Source organism: Acomys russatus, chromosome 16, assembly GCF_903995435.1.
Source record: "Acomys russatus chromosome 16, mAcoRus1.1, whole genome shotgun sequence".
NCBI classification, from domain to species: Eukaryota; Metazoa; Chordata; class Mammalia; order Rodentia; family Muridae; genus Acomys; species Acomys russatus.
This window is the reverse complement of record NC_067152.1, coordinates 40,953,590-40,972,926: the sequence shown is the minus strand read 5'-3', so window position 1 is coordinate 40,972,926 and position 19,337 is coordinate 40,953,590. Positions and strand designations below refer to the sequence as shown.

At 53.8% G+C, this 19,337-nt stretch overlaps 1 protein-coding gene across 2 annotated transcripts in view; it reads right to left on the bottom strand.

The window, feature by feature from the left end:
* Window positions 1–2,929: 2,929 nt before the first annotated feature.
* Window positions 2,930–19,337, bottom strand: part of Tmem104 (transmembrane protein 104) — a 57,404-nt gene continuing 40,996 nt past the window's right edge. For both annotated transcript variants that reach the window (XM_051159017.1, XM_051159018.1), the window contains exon 9: window positions 2,930–4,924. In XM_051159017.1, the coding sequence (XP_051014974.1) occupies window positions 4,164–4,924 (761 nt within the window). In that variant the 3' untranslated portion in view covers window positions 2,930–4,163. The remainder of the gene's footprint in view (window positions 4,925–19,337) is intronic.

Sequence of the window (19,337 nt, the reverse complement as noted above, 5' to 3'; positions counted from 1 at the left end):
AGCTGACTTTCACTGTCATGTATCATTGGCTCTGGGGACCTTGGTAAAGATGGCCTTTGCAGTCTTCCAAAATTTCCCATTGGCAATTACATCTATTCTCCAACAATGACTCTGTGAAGCAAGTATCGGTCATTGGCCCAAACAGGGCAAGCATAGGGATCCAGTCAGACTCTCATGCACTGCTAAGAATGTAAAGTTAGGGTCCTGCTGTCCTGGACAGGCTAGGTGAGGTGGAGGCTGGCAGATATTTCTCCCATGTGACAGAGAGGGAGGCAAAGTTGGGGGGAGGAGAGCTAGATACAGTGACCCCCCCCCCCCGGAGCCAACTTAGTGTCCTCTACTATGGTCGCTTACGTTGACTCTCACATCTCCAATGACCATGCACAAGAACTAAGCCCTTTTAGTTTTGGGGAAAACTGCAAGGTCAGACACATTGCTATCTATGGCCAGAGTCTGATCATTCTAGGAACGGGCGGCCCATCTATCAGGGACATGCTCACAGGCTGTCTGACAGCTGGCTAGTCACAAGATGGAGCCAGGCAACAGCAACAGGTGGAGGTCCCAAGTCTAGGTGAGCACTGATGACAGTGCCCTCCGGAAGGGACACAGCAGTGACAGGGTTAACTGACAGCCCCGGGAGTCAGGGTTTGTGTGAGAGAAGGTTGCAGTCGGTGAAACTGGGAAGAGGTGGGAGGTCTAGGTTGCTCTGCTTGCTGCCCAAGATCATTAATAACCAAGAACTGTAAAGATAATTAAGAGTCAAATGTGGAACTGAGCCTGCTGTCGGCTCACTGGCTCAGGTGCCAGCAGCCTGGCTCTTTTCTAGGAATGTATGAAGGGGCAGGAGATGCAAGCGCAGATGCCTTTGCTGCCTGATCACGGTGCCTGGTTTTTTTTTTGGGGGGGGGGGGAAGCATTCTAACAGGCCCTAACAACCCCACCCCCAATGCTGCTTTTCCCCTTTTTGATGCGACATGGGAAAAACAAGGCCCTGCCACTTGTCTCACAGTGGGACATGCTTACAGTCTGACCCAGTTCCTCCTGTGGCTGCCCTAGCTGCTTCCCTCATCTGTCTTTAGTCAAAAGCTCATATGCACATCACCATTTCCCAGGGAGCCAGTGCTCACAAAGGGGGTGGGGGTAACACGGTACCTCTCACCATGACCCTCCCTCCAGCTTCCTAGAAGACTAGGGATCTACAGCCAATCCTTCTCCCAAAGCCTCCTAGATTTGGATGACTCCAGGCCCATAGCCTGGTTCTGGGGTGCCGCAGGCAGCAGCCACAGGATTACCACCTCATTAGGAGGTGATGACGTTACATAATATCTGGGAGTCTCAAGTAAGTCTTGTCAGTCCTGGGTTACCAGGACAGTCACGGCTGGCAGATGACATAGGCGACAACCATAGGCAATAGCAGCTTTATTAAGGACTTTGGTGCTGGGATAAGCTCAGTCCTTGAATTTCCATGACCTATGTTCTGGAGGTTTACAGATGCTTACGGCTCAAAGGCCACGGGGTATGACAGTTTGGTCCTCACAATGTGGAGGGGCATGCAGAAGGCTGACAGGGCTTGTGTCTGCCTGGCAACTTCTCAGTGGCCCCTAGCAATAGTCAGTCTTGCTTAGTCCTTTACCCCTTAGGCAGACATCAGCCTTTCTCTGCCCCTGGGTCCGGAACCACCAATTCCTTCAGCTAGAGTTCCATGAAGCAGGCACTGCCTGTTGCTGAGGTTGCTCTTGGCTCCATGCGATGAGGACAGCTGCGTGGCCTTGGGCCTGGCATGGTGCCCACTGCCACTTTCTACCACTCCGCAGTGCCTCACAGCTTGTCACCTGCCATCTGCGCCAGCTACCAGCATCAGGTGAGGCACAGCCAGATCTCTTGGCACTGTGCTCTGGTGCTTGGCTGGGCCAGTGCTCTATGGAGAAGGCTCACTCCCACCTTGACCTGGCCTGCCCTTGGGGCTGGTCCAGAGCATTGCAGATAGATGGCAGTGACAATTGCTGAGTTTCAGACCTCCTCTAAAAGAGACTGAGGTCTGGGGCCAGGCTAGGTGGCTTGTCTGCTGCCCTCCTGACCACTAACTTCAGGGCCTCTTTGCAGACCAATACCGTGACCTAGCCTATCACCTTACCCAGGTGATAGATTTTTAATGTGCTTGATGCCTGTGGGGGGGGGGGACCAACTACACCCACAAACACTAACCCCTTAGAGTCCTTCTCCTGGCTACCAGCGACAGAGGCTGGTGTGAGGAGGAAGGTGACCTCATGGGACTCCTAGCAGGCCAGACAACAGGTGGAGGGCAAAGAGCAAAGAAAGCAGACAGCAGCAGTGGAGAGGACTTCCCCTGGGATCAGTGATGTGGTCACCAGGTCCCTCCTCCCTCCTGGGCTGGGGCTTCCCTAACTTAACTTGGGGGTGGAGGGGAATGCAGCAGCCACTTAGCCGCTCTGTGCAGCTCCAGACTGCCACATAAATCAACTTGGGCTTTATGATGCTAATAAACTTTCCACCAAAATTTGGTTTAGAGCCTGGGGGTGGGGTGAGGTGTGTGTTGCAGTTAGATGATTTAATCGGCTTTGTCCTTAAGCAAGAGGGAGAAGGGTAAGTACAGACGTTTTAATTGAGTTCTCAGCAAACAGACTGAGCATGGGGGAGGGGGGCCAGCTCTTCCCTATGCTTGAACCTGCTACTGTATTGCTTTCCTCACTTGTCCCTCCCTGGCCATGGTCTAAGATGCTGCACCGGCGACCACTGTAGGGAAGTCTGCTTTTCAGGAGGATGCGCAATGATGATGCTTAAGATGTGTGACAGTGGTGAGAAAGCTGTGGGCAGGCCTGCTGCGATCTAGAGATTCTCAGAGGCAGGGATGCTGGGGCCAGAGGTGGCAGGTGCTGCCATTGGGACCTACCTTCTCTGCAGGTTCTGCACAGGCCTCTGGGTCCTGGGACATCCAACAACATAGCAGAGTTCAAGCTTTAAATATGGCAAGATGCAGAAGGGAAGAGGGCGCTGGCGCAAGTTCCCTCATTAGGGTGGAGCAAGGCACTGAAATCAAGAAGGAGGGGTAGGAGTCTGAGACCCTCCACCCCAGAGGCAGTTCTGTCCAGGGCAGGTGGGACCAGGCCCAGGATTGGGGCAAGTCAGGATCAGGAGGGGTTCCTGGCGCCCAAAGCAGAAGGCACATCAAAAATGCAATTCATTAATCACTCACCGTTCCAAGGCCTTGGGCCTAGTGGGTGCATGCCTGACTGAATGGGAGGCAGCAGGGAGCCTGGCTCCTTCCACAGGAATGGTGGCAGGCACTCCTTGTAACCCCATGGTAGCCACGGATCTGGAGATTGTGGCCACTGAGCACCCAGGATCAGGCTCCTAAGGGCACCGCCTTAGTGTTGCAATGCAGTACGGGAGCAAGCTAGGCTGCATACTACCAGCCTGACCTTTTGCAGAGGTCTCCCTGCTGTAAGCCCAGGGCAGGCAGCCACTATGGGTGTGGGTGGGGTGATGAGGGCAGCTTCTCAAGTGGTACCCTGCACTTCAGGGGGCCCCTGGGCTCCAAAGGAGAAGCCAGGGGATAGAGGGTCTCTTTCAGGGACCTAAGCAAAGGGCTTTAAACCCTGTGGAGGGATTGCTGTATCCGCCTGCTGCAACAGAGCTGGCACCCACAGCAAAAGCTCTCATGGCTCTTGTCAGGGACCCTGGTGCCAATTAGCACTTCCTGTCCTTGTCACTAGAGCTGGCCAGGCCTCCCATAAGAGAAAAACTTAGCAACCATCAGGACTGGCAGGAAAGTGGGCCCTGCCCATCTCAAGCAGGCCAGGTTAGGAGAGCCAGCGCCTGGGATTTGCCTTTGAAGAGGCAGCAGCTGCTAGTGGACGGTCAAGGATGCAGGACAGGGCACGGGGTCTAGTATAAATAGCAGCAGTGCTGGCACTGTCTCCTCCACGGCACAGAGGAGGGAGCCAGCCTCCGGTGGCAGGAGTGGAGGAACGCGTGTAACAACCATGTTCCCAGGCAGGAGGGTTGTCCTGCAGGGTGAAGTCCAGGGTGGGGCCAAGATCCCCAGCCTCGCGTGCTCCTATAGACCTGGGTGGCAGCAAATCTCACGCAGGGAGGCTGGAGCCGGGCTGTCCCAGCCTACTGTTGTCACGCACATCCTGCTGTCAGAGCTGGGTCTCACTGAGGACAATGTTGGCTGTGACAAAGAAGAAACAGAAGAAAGCCCATAGCAGCACAAAGGCCACCCAGAAGGTATGGCGGAATGGGGACCTGTGCTTGTTGACAGTTCCGTAGCCGAAAGCCAGATGGGTGTCCTTGCGGCAGAGGTACACCAGGAAGGCAGGGATGACATACTGAATGCCAGTGCCTGCGTAGGCTCCGGTGATGCCCACCAGGGACTCCAGGTCATGGGTGCAGAAGGCCACCAGAATGGGGGGCACCAGGGTGATGGTGGGGAACACCACACGGTCTACCACCCATGGGTACATGCCACCCTCACGGTGAAAGAGTGTTTTCCAGTTGTTGCGCAGGGTCACCGCAATGATGGGGAAGTTGGTGCTGATGGTAAACACAGGGAAGAGGCCCAGAAAGAATCGGACGGCTACAAGGCCCACGATGTCACACCTCGCAAAATTGAGGGTGTACATGTCCATCAGGCTGTCACCACGGAAGCAGAAGATGGCCGTGAAAGAGAGAAGTCCATAGAAGGCCAGGATCAACGCGTAGTCCAGGAACACCAGGCGTGTGATGTGGCGCTTGGAGGAGATGGGGGCGATGAGGGATGGCAGGGAGTGCTGGCACATGAAGGAGTAGACACATACCCCAAACAAGTTCCGGATCCCCGAGAAGTTGGCTAGGGGTGGGTGCCCCTCTCCTTGCTTGTCCCCGATGCGCACCAGGGCCAGCACAATCATGATGGCAAACGCTGCAAGACAGGGAGGAGACCAGTGAGGATGAGCTGCCTCGCCTGCTCTGCGGGTCCTGTGGAAGGTCAGCCCAGCAGAAGGAACCATGAAAATCTCCCAAAGCCATGCAGGGTACCCACATTCTCTTCTCCCTCTTCTGGATCCAGAGAAAGGAGATGATGGGGTGACAGGTACCAGCTTCTCCTTATCCTTCAAGCTCTCTCAGGGGCTCTGTCAGCTTCCAGTCAGAGGCAGGACCTCTGCTGGTAGAGCCAGGGGTGGGGGTGGGGTGGGATGTGGGGAGCTGAGGGCTGAAAGGCCCGGCACATTGGGAAGGAGGCATCTCTTAGGCACAAGCCTCCTGCTACCTGTGGGTAAGAGGGCAGGAGTGCTGGAGTGGGCAGGATGACCAGGGTCTGCAGCAGGTGGGGCATGGTAAGGGGTCACTCCAGGGAAGAGAGGGCACCAGAGAGCAATGCTGGCCCTAAGGCTGGCAGCAAATGGCATGTGGCTCAGCTCTCTGGGCTTGGTGACATAGTTAGAGGATGGGAAATTTGCTGTAGAAGGGCATCTGTGACCTTATATGTTGAGGGCAATCAGGCTCTGCAGAGACAGCTGGCTGTGCCTCCTCTCAGGCCCTCCATCTGTGGGCTGGCTCACTAGGCCTGCTTCTAGAACCTGAAGCTCATATGCTACAGCAAAGCAATAGACAAGGGTTCCTGCCTACTGACATGGCATTTCTAGATCTCTCTGGCTTCTGCTATCTTTCTCTGACATCACCCAGCATGATGACGGGCTGTAACTTCTCAACACACACACAGACCCCTTAGTCTTTGTTGTCTCTATTACAAACAGGTCTGAGACTCCTTGTAGTCTGAGACAAGCCCACAGGGCACATGGCACTTCTTTGTGAGCGGTGGGATGAAGAGTCTGGCAGATAATCAGGGCTCTTCTTCCTCAACATGAGGCTGGGGGACATTGGTACACTCCTTGGTTCTTGGGTGAGGCTGTTACTGCTGGGACACACAGGAAACCAGGCTAATCTCTCTTCCCATGAGGATACCTGAGAGTGGGCTGGAGTCATCTATGACTTTTAATCAGAGTTGCCTGACATGGCAGGGGGAAAGGATGGGAGGGGGAGCTGAACAGGCCTGCGAAAACTGCCAATAAAGATGATGATTTGTTTTAGCTCTTACAGAGGCTCAATTCCACCACTCCTCTTGCTCCAGGGCATCACAAATCTTTCCAGCCAAGGCTAGTCGAGGGGAAGCATCCACTACTTCCTCTCTGAGCCTCAGCCCCAGACACCAGGAGTCTGGCTCATCCCAGAGGTGTGGGAAGCAGGTGGTGTACTGGGATGTGATGTGAGGGAAGCCTCCAGTGGGCTGGAAGTGGTGGTACTGTATGTGCCGGTGAGGGCCCCGGAGCCTCAGAACAGCAGAGATGCTGCACGGTGACTTGGGTGCCTGGTAACCAACTATTCAGGAGGTGGGAGCGAGCAGCTGTGCCACTGCAGGGAGGACACTGGGTGAGAGCCAAGGGAGTAGGCATTGCAAGGCCACATTTAAATTGTGTTTTGCCACCACTGTTTGGGATGCCACCTGTGACCTGGCCCTGCTCCAGGCCTTGGGCATAGCCAGCAAGAATCTGGAAAGAGGCCAGTGGAGAAATCCTGCAGCTGTCTGTTGCTTAACCTTGGCCTTGGGTCATGTGAGAAGGCAAGACGGCAGGAAGAGTCTGGCAGTAAAGATGCCAGCATTTCATGGCTGGGTTTGGCATCAGGTGCTATCTGGCTACTCCTTCTCTGTTCTCTGAGACAGCCTTAGGAGCTGCGACTAGGTGCTGGCCTGCCTGTTCAGGGTGGCCGCCTGGACAGCTCCGGCTGGGTCCCATTCCTCCAGGACCTACCTGTGCCACGGTTTTCCAGCACCTGCATCCTTTGGTCAGGCTTTTCTAGAGCTTTCAGGATGGCCCATCCCTAACTAGTCTTATCTGTCGATGCGATTCCAGAGATTAGTGACTCAGCTGGGTCCAATGGTGCAGGCCTAGAATCCCAGCTCCTCAGGAAGCTGAGTTAGGAGGATGGCAAGTTCATAGCCTGGGCTACACAGTGAGTTCAAGGCTAGCCTGGGGAAATACGTGAGGCTCTGTCTCAAGATGAAAGTGGTTAGAGAAGTGGTTCGGCAGTGGTTGAGAACACTTGCTACTCTTCCAGAGGATCTGAGTTCAGGTCTCAGCACACATCTCACAATCGCCTGGAACACCAGTTGGGCACACATATGTGGTATATACTTACATAGACATATACACATAAAATTTTTTTAAAAAATGAAAGCAAAGAGGGCTGCAGTTGGAGCTCAATAGCAGACTGCTTGCCTAGTATGCACAAGGACCTACCTAGGTTTAATCTCCACTAAAACAAACTCCCCACCCGGCTCCCGCTTTCCAAAACTAAGTTTGTCCTGGACTTTGTGGAACGGCAGCTTCACCTGAAGGGGACAGGCTCATCTGTGTTCCCTTTCTCCCTCCCTCCCCTTAGCCACACCCGGCACCATCTGTCAAATGTGCCCCAGCTGTAGGGACAGCACCAGGGAACAAAAAAGGAGACATATCTTCACACCCGAGGAAGGAAGGTAGTTCTACACACATGTGCCCAAGGAACACTGGCCAGCCACAGGTGGGGACACTCGTTGAGGCAGAGGAAGTGCATAGAGGTCTGAGGGAGAGCCCCAGGCAAGTCCAACAGAAGAGGCCCACTGGTTCCCCACCACTACCTCAAGCACACTCAGATGGCACTGTCCCCTGGGAACAGAAAGGGGAAGGGAAGAGTGTTGGTCTGGCTTCCAAACAGTTACCTCCAAAAGAAACATTTATGTCCCTAACTGGACAGACACTGAGAAGAGAAGAAAGCAGGGGTCGGGGAGCCTGGGGGCTCTGACCTTCAGGGGTCCCAAGACCAAGTTACAGGCTTTAAACCTCACTCTCCTGACACCAGACTCCTTTGTCCCTGCCACCTCCTGCTTTCCCCAGGTGCCAGAGGAGCAGCAGAGTTCACCAGCTATCTCCTAGATTGATCGCCCCGTCCCTGGGGAGGCGGCTGCTCCAAAAACTCATTAGGTCTGCTAATAAATCAAGGTGAAATAAGATGACAGGCTGTGAGCAACTGACAGTGCAGAAGGCGCATAGGGGACTGCCATGCCACCCTGGCTTATGCTAGCTGCTCACCTCCAGCTGCAGGGGAGGCGCAGGTGGACATGGAGGTGAGATGTCGAGTAGTCCCCAGACATTCAGGATGTCCCCATTGGAGATGCAGGGGTCTGCCCTTGAGCAGAGCCTGCAGTTCCCAGGTGGCCCTGTCTCTGCCCTATCCTAGGCTAAGCGCTGAGAAGCCAAATCTGCATACACCTGCTTTCCACACCGGAAGTCACACTCCAAGGGGTGTGGAGAAGCATCGAGGAGCCAGAGAGGAGTCAGAAAGCTGGTGAGAGCTTGACATCAGGTCACATGGGGACAGTGGGCCTGGGAAGATCATCTGTACAATGATGGAGTGGGTAGGGGGTGGAGGAGACTTTTTTCATTTATAGAAGAAACAACTGTGTTGGCTTTGTATAACACGAGGCTTGGCCTGGACCACTCACTCATTCACTCACCAGACTCACTGAGTATCTGCTGAGAGCTGGCACTATTCTGGTCTCTCAGGAGTGAGTGCACAAGGCAGACACAAGCCCTGTTGGCACGGAGTTCAGAAGCAGGAGAACCAACAGGCGAGAGGTATCAAAGACAGTCACCACAAAAGGAACTGGCTAGTGGTCACCTTAGCGGCAGGATGATGACGACATCCCTTTGGTAAGAATGGTCCAAGTTCAAGGGTGGAAGCCTACCTAGCAGAGGAGAGGGGAGGCAGGTCCCAGATGCCAGAAGGGCATATAAGGACCTTGCAGCTGCTCTGTTCCAGGGTCGGTGGCTGCCACACCTGTCTTGGTTTAGGAGAGAAAGACAAGGAGGGCTCAGGGCAAGGCAAAGATGGGGAGCCGGCCTCCCCTCCAGTTTCCAGGCTCCCTGACTCTGCCTGAAGCCATGAGCCATTTCCAGACAGACTTCTGACAGCTGATCTAAGTTTTACAAGCTGGCCTTGCCATATTGATTCACCTTGAGGGGCAGCTTGCTCCCCAGCATCTAACTCCTTGGAAGGAGGGAGGGAGACAGGTGTGGTGCAGAAGGCAAGTCATTATCTGAGGAGCAGAGACAAAAACAGGCGCTGCGTCTCATCTCAAACAACACGGGAACCGAGCCGCCCTACGGCACCAGCAGCACCTGGGTGGCTTTCTTCCCTTTCTGCTGGCAAGAGGCAGATAAAGCCTTCTGGGCGCTGTCTGACCCAATGCTGTCTGTCTGACCTCAGAACATCTTCTTGGCAGAGAGAAAGGGCAAGCCACACCCTCCTGGATAAGTGCCAAGGACAGAGGCATGCTGATTCCTAAGAGCCTCAGAATAAACTAACAGCACCCCTCCTAAACCCTACCTTGCAGAGCAGGCCCTGCCTTCCCAGGACTCGCCCAGGGCAGGGAAGGTGAGCAGGGATTTACTGGCCAGGTGAAGGCTGATGGAGTTAGACTTGTTGGGGCCCAGGGCAGGGTAAGCAGGAGTCTGACAGTAGGGTTCCCATAGCAGATGTCTTAGGGCAATTGAGAGAACAGGAAACGGTTTTGATTTTTTCCTAAGCACACACTCGGTCCCTCAGTCCTGGCAGAAACCAGAGCTGTCAGAGAGCAGCTCCATTCCTCACACCCTGGAAACGCAGCCTGGGGCAGCCACCTAAGAGCCAGCTCGCACTGGAGGTGTGGAGGGGAGAGCTCCTTCTGAGCTCCCTCTGTGCAGCAAGTGACCTGGCTGACATTCCTGCTCTCTGGGTCTCGGTGAGGAGCATCCTGTGGCTCAGTGTGGTGTGAAGGAGGGGAGGACCTTGCCTTCCTTGCAGGATCCTGGCATCTTGTGGGGCTGGCATGAGTTGGACCACCTACCTTAGCTACCACTGATGCTGGGGCACATGGACCACTGCTGTCACACCTCCTTTCCTAGGGGCACTATGGTGGTGAATGCGGGGCATTGGAGTCCTTCTTAGTGGCTTTATGTTTTCCCTCTTCCCTGTGACCTGCTCTGACCTGGCACGGGGTACTTCTGAGTACGCTGAATGCTGCCCAAGTCACTCCTAGAAGGTGGCAGCAAAACCACAGAGCTTAGGCCAGCAAGTTGGCTGGGTGGGTAAAGGAGCTTGTAGGCAAGCCTGACAGCTTGAGTTCAATCCTTGGGACGCATATGCTGAAGAACTGACTCCTGCAAGGGGTTCGCTGACCTCTAAATGTATGCCATGGCGCACACACATGCATGCAACCACACAGAAATCATACAGTCCAGGTTATCCTCCAGCTTATACATAGCTAAGGATGCTCTGGAGCTCCTTACTCTCCTGCCTCCACCTCCCAAGTGCTGAGATTACATGTGTGTACCACCATGCCCAATGCTATTATTTTTTTCATACTGAGTATAGCTGAAAGATACTTTGATATGCTTAATAAGTATTTTTAAAGTGAGCATATTCTTAAAGATTTACTTTTACTTTCATTCATGACTATACCACATATGTGTGGGTGGATGGGGAGGCCAGAAGAGGTCGTCGAAGCCTCCAGAGCTGGGGTTATAGGCAGTTTTGATCTGCCTAGCACAGATGCTGGGAACTAAACTCAGGTCTTCTGGAAGAGCAGGAAGCATTCTGAATCAGTTAGCTGTCTCTACAGCCCCAAACGTGGCGAGTATATTCCTATGGGTCAGGGGCGTTCACTGTTCTTTGTGGGTACCTGCAATGTACTGACTTATTGGGGATTTGAGATTCCTGCCTCCTGCCTGGACCTCAACCTTAACGTTTAAGCATGACAAGAAGTGAGTAACCAAACTCTGCGCCTCTGTCGCTTCTCCTGATGGGGAACCGATAGGTCTGGGCTGGAGGTGTGACACTGTCTCTAGAAGGTGATAGGAGGGCCGGGACAAAGCATTTGCCTGGCATGTGCGAGGCCCAAGCTCAATCTCTTGTATCTTGAATGATATGGTCCCCTTGGGCGGTGACAGCCAGGGTGTCCTACTCTGCAGAAAGGAGGTGCTGGCTTGGCCTTGGGGGCTAAAGAAATAGTACGGGACCCAAGCCATCCCGGAAGAGGGTTGACGCATGTGAAACTGGAGCACAGCCCTGCCCCCAGCCTGTGTCCTACAGCAGGACCTCAAAGGACAAGAAATAGAGCTGTGGTGGATAAGGAAGGTGTATGTTCATTAAGGCCGGACCACACGCTACAGTCCCGCCTTAGCCCAAGTGCTCAAGAGGTACACAGATACATGAAACTATGACTCTCACAGCTGAGGATGGACCCAACAAATACCGCCCCCGTATGTCAAGCCCTAGGCCCTTCCCAGCAGACACTTTCCTTTGTGCTTCCCGGAGATGGAACATGTTTTCTAAGTCTCCTTTGTGGCTCTGGCTCCAGCTTAGCACATACAGGGAAGCAGCCATCCATCGAGGTTGCTGTCAGGAGGACAGCACTCCCTTCTCCAAGCAGAGAATCAACGTGCCAGAGCTAACGATAATGAATGGCCGGTGCGCACGCATCAGTGGCAGGGAGCTGGGGCTGGTGGAGGACTTCAATACAGCTTTGTACTTTACCGCCACACTGCCCTCCCAGGACACAGCACCATGGGTCCTGCCTGAAGCTGGGTCATAGGGGGGCGGGGTGGGAGAATGACAAAGTAATAGGAGCCGGGGCTGAGAAGCAAGATGCTGCCTAGCCCTAAAACAGGTGCGTGTGATTGGTGTTTGTTCTTTAACCAATAGGACTAACTGCCTGCAAAAGGGGGAAGGGCACATTCAGACACAGGAAGAGAGCTTGAAGGGTGGGGGGCTGCATCTTACAGAGGGCTGAGGGACAGAGTCTGGTTTAAAAAAAAAATCAGGAAAAGTCTGGGCTGAACCTGAGTGCTGTTCATCTTCAGCAGCTTGCTGTACTGCCTTTAAAAACAGACACGCTAGAAGGCTGGCCGCATGGGCCAGCAGGCAAGTGCAAGTATGACAACTGTTTGATTCCTCAGAACCCATGTAAAGGTGGAAAGAGAGAAAGGACCTCAACAGGTCACCATGACACATGCCCTGCCTCCCCTTCTCTCTCTCCTCCCATGCCGCAGATAGACAGGCAGACCCTCACATGATAATAATAATAAAATTAAATGGAGGTACTGGGGGGGTTAGGGCTAAGCAGAAGAAAGTGGCCAGCATAGTGGCGACTGGCATGGGCAGGGACTGACTCAGCGTAGTCACTAAGAAAGCTGTCCCCTTATCATCGCCATCGCATGGCCTTACTTTCCATGCTGAGGTGTGGCTCCCAACACAGCGTGTGGCATACGCTTTTCCATGTGCTCAAAGGAGGAGACTGGGATCACTCTGGCGACTCCACCTTCCAGTCTGTCCGCGAGCTACAGGAGCTGGCCCTGTACGCCCGGCACTGGTACCAGCTAATCTGAGGGGCTCTGGAGGTCAGGGGAGTGGGATGGGGGACTCAGGTGCAGACAGCCCATACCTGCTCTGCAAAGAACCTTGGTGCCTCTTCTTACCTCATCTAGCAGTGTGTGTGTGTGTGTGTGTGTGTGTGTGTGTGTGTATGTGTGTGTGTATGTGTGTGTGTGTATGTCTGTCTATCTGTCCTCTCTTCACAGATTTTTCGATGCCTGAGTTGGTCTATCCTTCCTGGCTGTCACTCATCTACCTGAGCAGGGACCAGAGGTCTCCCGTGTGTTCCCTGGGAGAACAAGAGAAGCTTGAAGATGTCTGATGTACTTTGGGGTTCTGGGTGAGACTTTTCCTGAGACTACATGGTCTGCCTCTGCTGCCTTTGCCTGTAACAACTCACTCTTAATGCCTTTTCTGCTGAAAGAAGGGGATGTAAGCTAGCCTGGCTCCTGGTGCTAGGCGGCTCCCTGTGCCTTCCCGAAGACCCAATCCCATCCACTTTCAGGACTAATTCCACCCCGTGGCTACAGGCTTCTGCTGGACGGGCTTGGAGCTGAGTTCTCCCTCTCTGCCCGAGGTAGAAGAAACAGGGCAGGCACTCAGTCTCCAGAGCAGCCAAGCTCCTAGTCTGAAAGCAGGAGTTCTGGCCTTGTCATCCTTCACTGTCCCCCCCTCGGCGCACACAGGTGGCGCCTGGGAGACAGAGTCTCCATTTTTCATTCCTGAGTTGTCAGGGCAGCTTGGTTAGTGACCGTGGGGACAGCAGAGTCAGGAGCCTGGCTGTGGGCCAGCTAATCTCCTTCCTGGAGATTGAAACATAAAACTTCAGGCCCAGCAGCCATCACCACTGAAGGCTGCTTGGGCCTTCCCTCCAAAGTGGTCAGCTGGTGCAGAGGGGCTCAGAAACGAGGGGAAGTGACAGACACCAGGCCCAGGGGGTTTCAAGTCCCCTGGCCTAAAGAAACCTCAGCTTAGGAGTGGTGGGGCTGCCATGGCTCTGTAGGTGGTGGCTGTAAAGGCTAACCTTGGGCATGGACTGTATTTGTGACTGTGCTTATGAACACCGTGACGTCAGGTCCTTCCTTCTGCCGACCACAGGTGCCTTCCCTTGCCTTGGAGTGTCCAGGTAGCTGTCCCACCAATCTTTGGGTGGATCAGCAGTTCTGGTACGGTGGGTAGATCTGCATGTAGCTGAGATGCATGCAGATCAGAGCTGTCAACAAGTGGGCCTGCTGAGACGGGGGGCTGGACAAGAATGGCTGCCTTCTCTTGGTACCTAGCACAACGTTCTGGTTGGTCTTGACTGAAGCTGGCCGAGGGTGCAATTGCTGGCTGGCTCTTCTCTAGGAAAGGGTCACAACATGTCTGCTTCACCCCAATGGCCTGTCCACAGAAACCCCAAGTTCCTCTCTACACATTGATCTCTGCGTGTGCACAGAGAATGTCTAGAAAACTCAAGAGTGCAGTGAAGATCACCCAGGGCTTGTTTGGGTCCCCTCTACTTATGGAGTAGCCACAGAGAGTCCTGGAGAGTGGCCACAGGGCAGGGCAGTGTTAGCTAGCACACGGAGGCTAGCTGCATGCAGACAGGGACAAGGCTTTTCCTGGACTCCTGGGTAGCAGCAGCAGATGACAGACGGCCCAGGCTTACAAGCCCCCTAACTGCTGGCTGTGGAAGATCAGAGCAGCCCCACTAGGAGACTCTCCACTGGGGGCCACCCCAGCCCTGGGGACAGGTGGAAACCGGAAAGCCCTCCTGTGAGACAGGTGAAGGTCTCTTTTTGGGGACCTGTGGCCTTGTTTGCCATCACTACCTAGTTGCACCCCGGCTGCTGGCTTGGCAAACAAATCTGGGGCATTTGTAGGGGGTGGGGTAGGAGAGCAGGACTGAACAACTTCCCCAGGCAGAACAGCTCTGGCTCTTCTGTGGATGCCTGGCGAGGATGGTGTCTGACCCACTTTGAGGGGAGCGAGGAGCTGGAGAGGGGAGGAAGCCCTATGGGTCCATGACAGCCCAGAGGAGGGCGGTGGTGCTCCACAGAGGCCTTTATTAGAAAGAATTGCGTTTTTTAATAACACCAATGGGGTGCCCTGAGCCGAGCCAGCTGTCGGCAGAGCCGAGGTGGGAGGCATCTGTGCACGAGCTGGCATGAGTGGGTGGGTAATGGGACTGAAGTAATAATACTGTCGTGGCCCCTTCTATCCCCAAGAACTCCCATAGGGCAGCCAGCTGGATATTCAGGGAGGGAGACACCAACAGGTATACTTGCTTAGGGCTCAGGACTGAAGGCTTGGCTGCTGGACCTGTGGGGATGAGGGATGGTGCCTTGGCTGACTCACGTGTCCCTGCTGCTCACAGAGGACTACAAACAATTCCCTAACCTCAACAACACGATGAGTCTGCTCATCTCTCTCAGGTGAGGGTGGGGGTGGAGGCTGGGTGCAGGGACCACAGCTGGGGTGGGGGTCGGGAGGGGCAGGGAAAGAGACTGCTTTGCTGGTACTGGGCATCATAGCTTGTTTATTTTGGACCATGGCTGAAGTAATGTCCCTGACTTCACAGCCAGTCCCAAGGGAGCTTCATTCTGTGGCTACTCTCAGGATGTGGCAGCTGATTGTAATGGCAATGAGGGCAATGCTCCTGCCTGTGCGCTGAGCAGGTGCCAGGCATGGGTCTAATAAGCACCTTCAAGCGGGTCTTATTGTGTCTTCACAGCCCTCAGCAAGGCAATCTTCCTCTCCACAGCACACAAGAGGGGCCCAGAAGATGGAAGCTTGGTCTGTGCGTTGTGGGAGAGGATGCCATCAGGCCACTTAGGGAGCAAGGCCAGCAGGTGCAATGATACCCAGCAGGTGTGTCACCCTGCTAAGGTACTGTGCTCACACAGCTGAGGCACCAGGCTGCACTGGAAGGCCCTAGGCCGGCAGGGAGCTCAGTGCTAACCTGGAGGGTCATCTCCATTCTGCAGACAGCAGAGCTTCTCCTTGTTCTTGTAAATCCAGAGGCATTGACTGTCCAAGTGCCCTCAGGCTCAAGTGGTAGCTCAGCAGTTAAGAGCACCGATTGCTCTGTACAGAGGACTCAGGTTTGATTCCCCGTATCCACATGGCCGCTAACAACTGTCTGTAACTCCAGTTCCATAGGATCCGATGCCTTTTCCTGACCCTCTGGACCGGGCACTTGTGTGGTACACATACATACACACGCAGGCAAAGCATTCATATACATAAAAAAAAAATCCAGTCTGTCATGAGAACTGAATCCATGTTGGCATTTGTCACCTCTATTCTGACATTTCCCCTGGACAACCAGCTATTTGCAAAAGGCATCTAAGACTTCACACCTCATTGTGGGACCACAAGGAGACTTAGCAACTAACACAGTGCAGGGCAGAGGGAAGCTGGAGCTCCTGGGCACTGCTCTGGGGGCCTGCAAACGACCCCAGCTTCATTTCAACAGATGGCAGAACAAATTCCTAATTAAGCGCGAGAAACTTTCCGGCTCGGCACATTTATTCACGGTTTTCCGGTCCCTTGGGTGCCCACTCTTCTTCCCTGCTTGTCTTCTGAGCCAGCTTACTGCTTCCCCAAGCTCCCTGCTCAGCTCTTGAGAAGGAACAGCCCTCATTTGGGGAGAGGGGAGAGAGGAGAGAGGGGTGTGTGTTGGCAAGGGGTGGGAAGGAGGATGGGAAGGAAGGAGGGAGGAAGGTCTTGGGGGGCCCCGTGCCACACAGCTGCTTCTCAGGCAGAATGACAACTTGGCAGAGGCTCCAGAGGGCTTCTGAGATCACTGCCCAAAGGGAGTTCTAGAAGAACTGCCTGGGGGTGAGCTTGGCTCAGAGGAGAGACACACTTACTGTGGCCCAGGCTGAGGTAACTTCCATGAAAAGGACTGCCTATTTGGTGTAGCTCTGGGGACTTCTGGTGGATTCTGCTTCTTGGTCCTCCTCAGAGCAAGGCCTGGAGTCAGGTGGAGGAAAGTGCCTGTTTCTAGCTGAGGAGAACCGCCTGGCAGTTCCTCTGCCCAGCTGGGTGTTTAACCACACTCACTGTGGCTTACATTACTTAACTGCAATTTTCCTTTTCCTGGGCGGCTCTGTCACTGGCAGGCCCAGCTTTTTAAGTCCAAAGGTCTGAGTCTCTCATGGTGAAAAATGACTGCCTTGTGCTGTCACCCACAGCAGTGCGCCTGGGAGCCTCCTGACATTTGATTATCTCTCCGCTCTAAGGGAGAAGAGAGGCACCCGATGGCAAAGACAATGAGTCAAGACAGCAGCATTGCTACCAAGAGACAAGTGCTGGACCCGCACTAGCTGGTCCCTGCTCAGGCTCCCACTGCTGCCACAGACCCCCATGGCCACTGTCTCGGGCTCCGCAGCACACAGGAGCTGCTTGGAGGCCCAGGAGTCCTAAGGTAGAGTTGGGGCTCTTCTGCCCTGTAAGAGGCGAGATGGCAGTTCCACAGAGGAACAGTGCCTCTGAGCCAGGGACTTGGCTTATGTACCCAGTGCTGGCCTTGAACATTCTTTCTTTCTTTCTTTCTTTCCTTTCTGTTTGTTTTATTGGAGATACGGTTTTTTCTGTCAGCCCTGGCTGTCCTGGAACTCACTCTGTAGACAAAGCTGGCCTCAAACTCAAGAGATCCATCTGCCTCTGCCTCCCAAGTGTTGGGATTAAAGGTGTGTGTCACCACTGACTGGTCTTACTTTTTCAAGATTTATTTTTGGAGTTTTGGTTGTGACTAAAGCCCTTTTTCCAGCCCTGTTTTTATTGTTTTAAACTGTGTGTGTATGCGTGTGTGTGTGTGTGTGTGTGTGTGTCTGTCTGTCTGTCTGTCTGTCTGTCTGTGTGTAAGTGCACATACACGCAGGTGTCAGTGGGGCAGATGCATCAGATCCCTCTGCAGCTAGAGTTACAGGTGGTTTAAACCACTCATGGGTGCTGGGAACGTGTGCACGCACTTGTTCCTGTGAATGTTGGTGACAAGTGTGTGAGGTCAGAGGACAACTCTGCATGTCAGTGTTCGTCTTCTGCCTTGCTGTAAGATAGTCTCTCTCATTCCTGCTGCATACACCTTGAGCCTCTGAAGGTCCTCTGTCTCCAGCCCCCATCTTCCTATAAGAACTGGGATCCCAGGCCCCTGTGATACTATGTGCAGCTTTCATGTGGGTTCTGGGGAGCCAAACCCAGGTTATCAGGCTTGTATGGGAAGTGGTTTTTACCTATTGAGCCATCTCCGTAACACACCCAGGTGTCTGGCCTGATTCAGGGGAAGGGTAGAATGGAAAGGAAGCAACAAAGACAGGTTGGTGGGGGGGCTTCTAGGATCTGGGGCTTGTGGGCATCAGGAGCTCTGCTGTAATTCTGACCACATTCTAGGACTCGCAAGGAATGTTTACCACTGTTAGCCTCTTTCCCCTTTACAAGCTCCTTCCCTCTACTTCCTTTCGCCCTTTTTGAGACAGGGTCTCATGTAGCTCAAGCTGGGTTTTCTATATGTTTGAGGCTGGCCTTGAACTCCTGATCCTCCTGCCTCCCTCTCCTAAGTGCCTGTGGTGTGTGCCACTACACTGGGCCCAAGCTTCCCTCTTTAGATGGATACTTTGTTCATAAATATAAGTTAACTTTCATTGTCAGGACTGTTGTCTTCTTCTGAGCTGATAGGGGGTGCTGGCCCCCCCTCACTTCTGCTCACCCCTCAGTGTCATCCCAGCAAGGACAGAAATGAGAAAGGGTGCTACTTCAGGCCACAGATCCCCTTCCCAGGCCAAGGCCAGGCAAGCACCAGCAGGACCGAGCCACACAGCGAACACAACTGGGCGAGAGATGGGTGGGCGGGGGACAGATCACTCTTCTCCAAAACCTGCCGACAGCAGCGACTACAGCAGCAACAGCAATAATAACAGCAGCAGCAACCACTGCCACATGCTGCCCCAGCCTCTCTAGCAACCTATGACCCCAGTCTGCCTGGCAACCTATGATGTCATTACCTACTTGTCTCTAGGAGTGACCCTACCCAGGATTATAAAAGGACAGACCCACCTTGTCTCTTTCTCCTGTTTCTCTCTTGCTCTCTTACATGTCGCTATCTCTCTTCCTCCCTCTCTCTTGGGGCTGCCCTCCTCCCTTCTCCTCCCATGCTCACATAATAAACTTATCCATAACATATCTGTTGTGTGGCGCATAGTGCATATTATGATGTTAAAACACAGCAGAAGCAACAATAGCATCATCAACAACAGCAAAAACATCCTGGAGCTCTCTCACACACATCACAAGCCAAGATATAAGAGATGGGGGAATAGACTGCATTCTGACCCCTGCCAACCTTGACTTCTAGGCACCAAGCCTTCTAGAACTCCTGAATTAGAGAGATATTGGGGGGGGGGCTGCCTCCACCCCCACCCCCATGCTACAGAACCTGCTCTAGCTGGAGCAGGCCAGGTTGCTTAGGAGGTTGATCTGCCTTCCTTCTGTGGAAACCAGGACTGCCGTTGTTCCTCTACTACGTTGTGGGAGCCAGAGGCTGGGAGAACTTCCTAGAACTAGCAGACATCCTTAGTGTGAACGGCACTTAGCAGAGTCATCCATCCTCCTGCTGTGGTAGGGCATGCAATCAACAGCAGCCTACAGCCCTGGTCCTGATGAGGGTTAAGGGGTCTCAGGAGGGCAGCCAGGAAGAAGCTCAATTTAAATTTCTCTGGAGACTCTGGGCCATGGGGCCAGGGGACCTGAACAAGTCCCATGTAGCCAAGGCTGGCCTGGAATTAACTTACTTTGTAGCTGAATGTGACCCTGAACTTGAACTAGCTGAGTGCTAGACTAGGGGCCCAATCTGGGCTTCATGCATACATGCACCCTACTAAATTACAGCCCCAGCCCATCCT